Source organism: Monopterus albus, unplaced genomic scaffold, assembly GCF_001952655.1.
Source record: "Monopterus albus unplaced genomic scaffold, M_albus_1.0 scaffold10418.1, whole genome shotgun sequence".
NCBI lineage: Eukaryota > Metazoa > Chordata > Actinopteri > Synbranchiformes > Synbranchidae > Monopterus > Monopterus albus.
This window is the reverse complement of record NW_018138261.1, coordinates 1-418: the sequence shown is the minus strand read 5'-3', so window position 1 is coordinate 418 and position 418 is coordinate 1. Positions and strand designations below refer to the sequence as shown.

Genomic DNA, 418 nt, shown 5'->3' with positions numbered 1-418 from the left:
TCTGGTTGAAGTAAAAGTGTTTGTCTGTGATGATCCTCTTGAGCCCCAGGAAGTCCTGCACACGGCCCAGCTCTCCGGCCGGGTCGCTGATCAGACGCTCACCGCTCACAAACAGGATCTGGTCCATCTGGAAGTACTGCAGCCAGTTGTCCAGGTGCTTGGCGTAGATGCCAATCTGGATGGCGCTCCATGAGGTGTCAATGAGCCCCGTAGTCCTGTTTTTGAAGGTGAGGCTCTCGAAAGAGGGAATGTCAGGCTTCTTAGACAGTGTCTGTGTGTAGTCTGAGATAGCTCTGGTGACGGGGTCCCTCACTACCACGATCAGCTTGGTGTCCCGGGACATGGCCGAGATCCTAGCGGGAGCCTTACTGGTCACAAAGTAGCTGGGGGTTTTCTCCATGGTGATCTGGCCCTCCAG

At 55.5% G+C, this 418-nt stretch overlaps 1 protein-coding gene across 1 annotated transcript; it reads right to left on the bottom strand.

The window, feature by feature from the left end:
- Positions 1-4: 4 nt before the first annotated feature.
- Positions 5-415, bottom strand: LOC109954426 (heparan sulfate glucosamine 3-O-sulfotransferase 3B1-like; the record flags this gene model as incomplete). The annotated part of the gene is made up of 1 exon (XM_020589757.1): positions 5-415. A coding segment is annotated over one exon (411 nt), but the record flags the coding sequence as incomplete, so codon positions are not given.
- Positions 416-418: the final 3 nt, after the last annotated feature.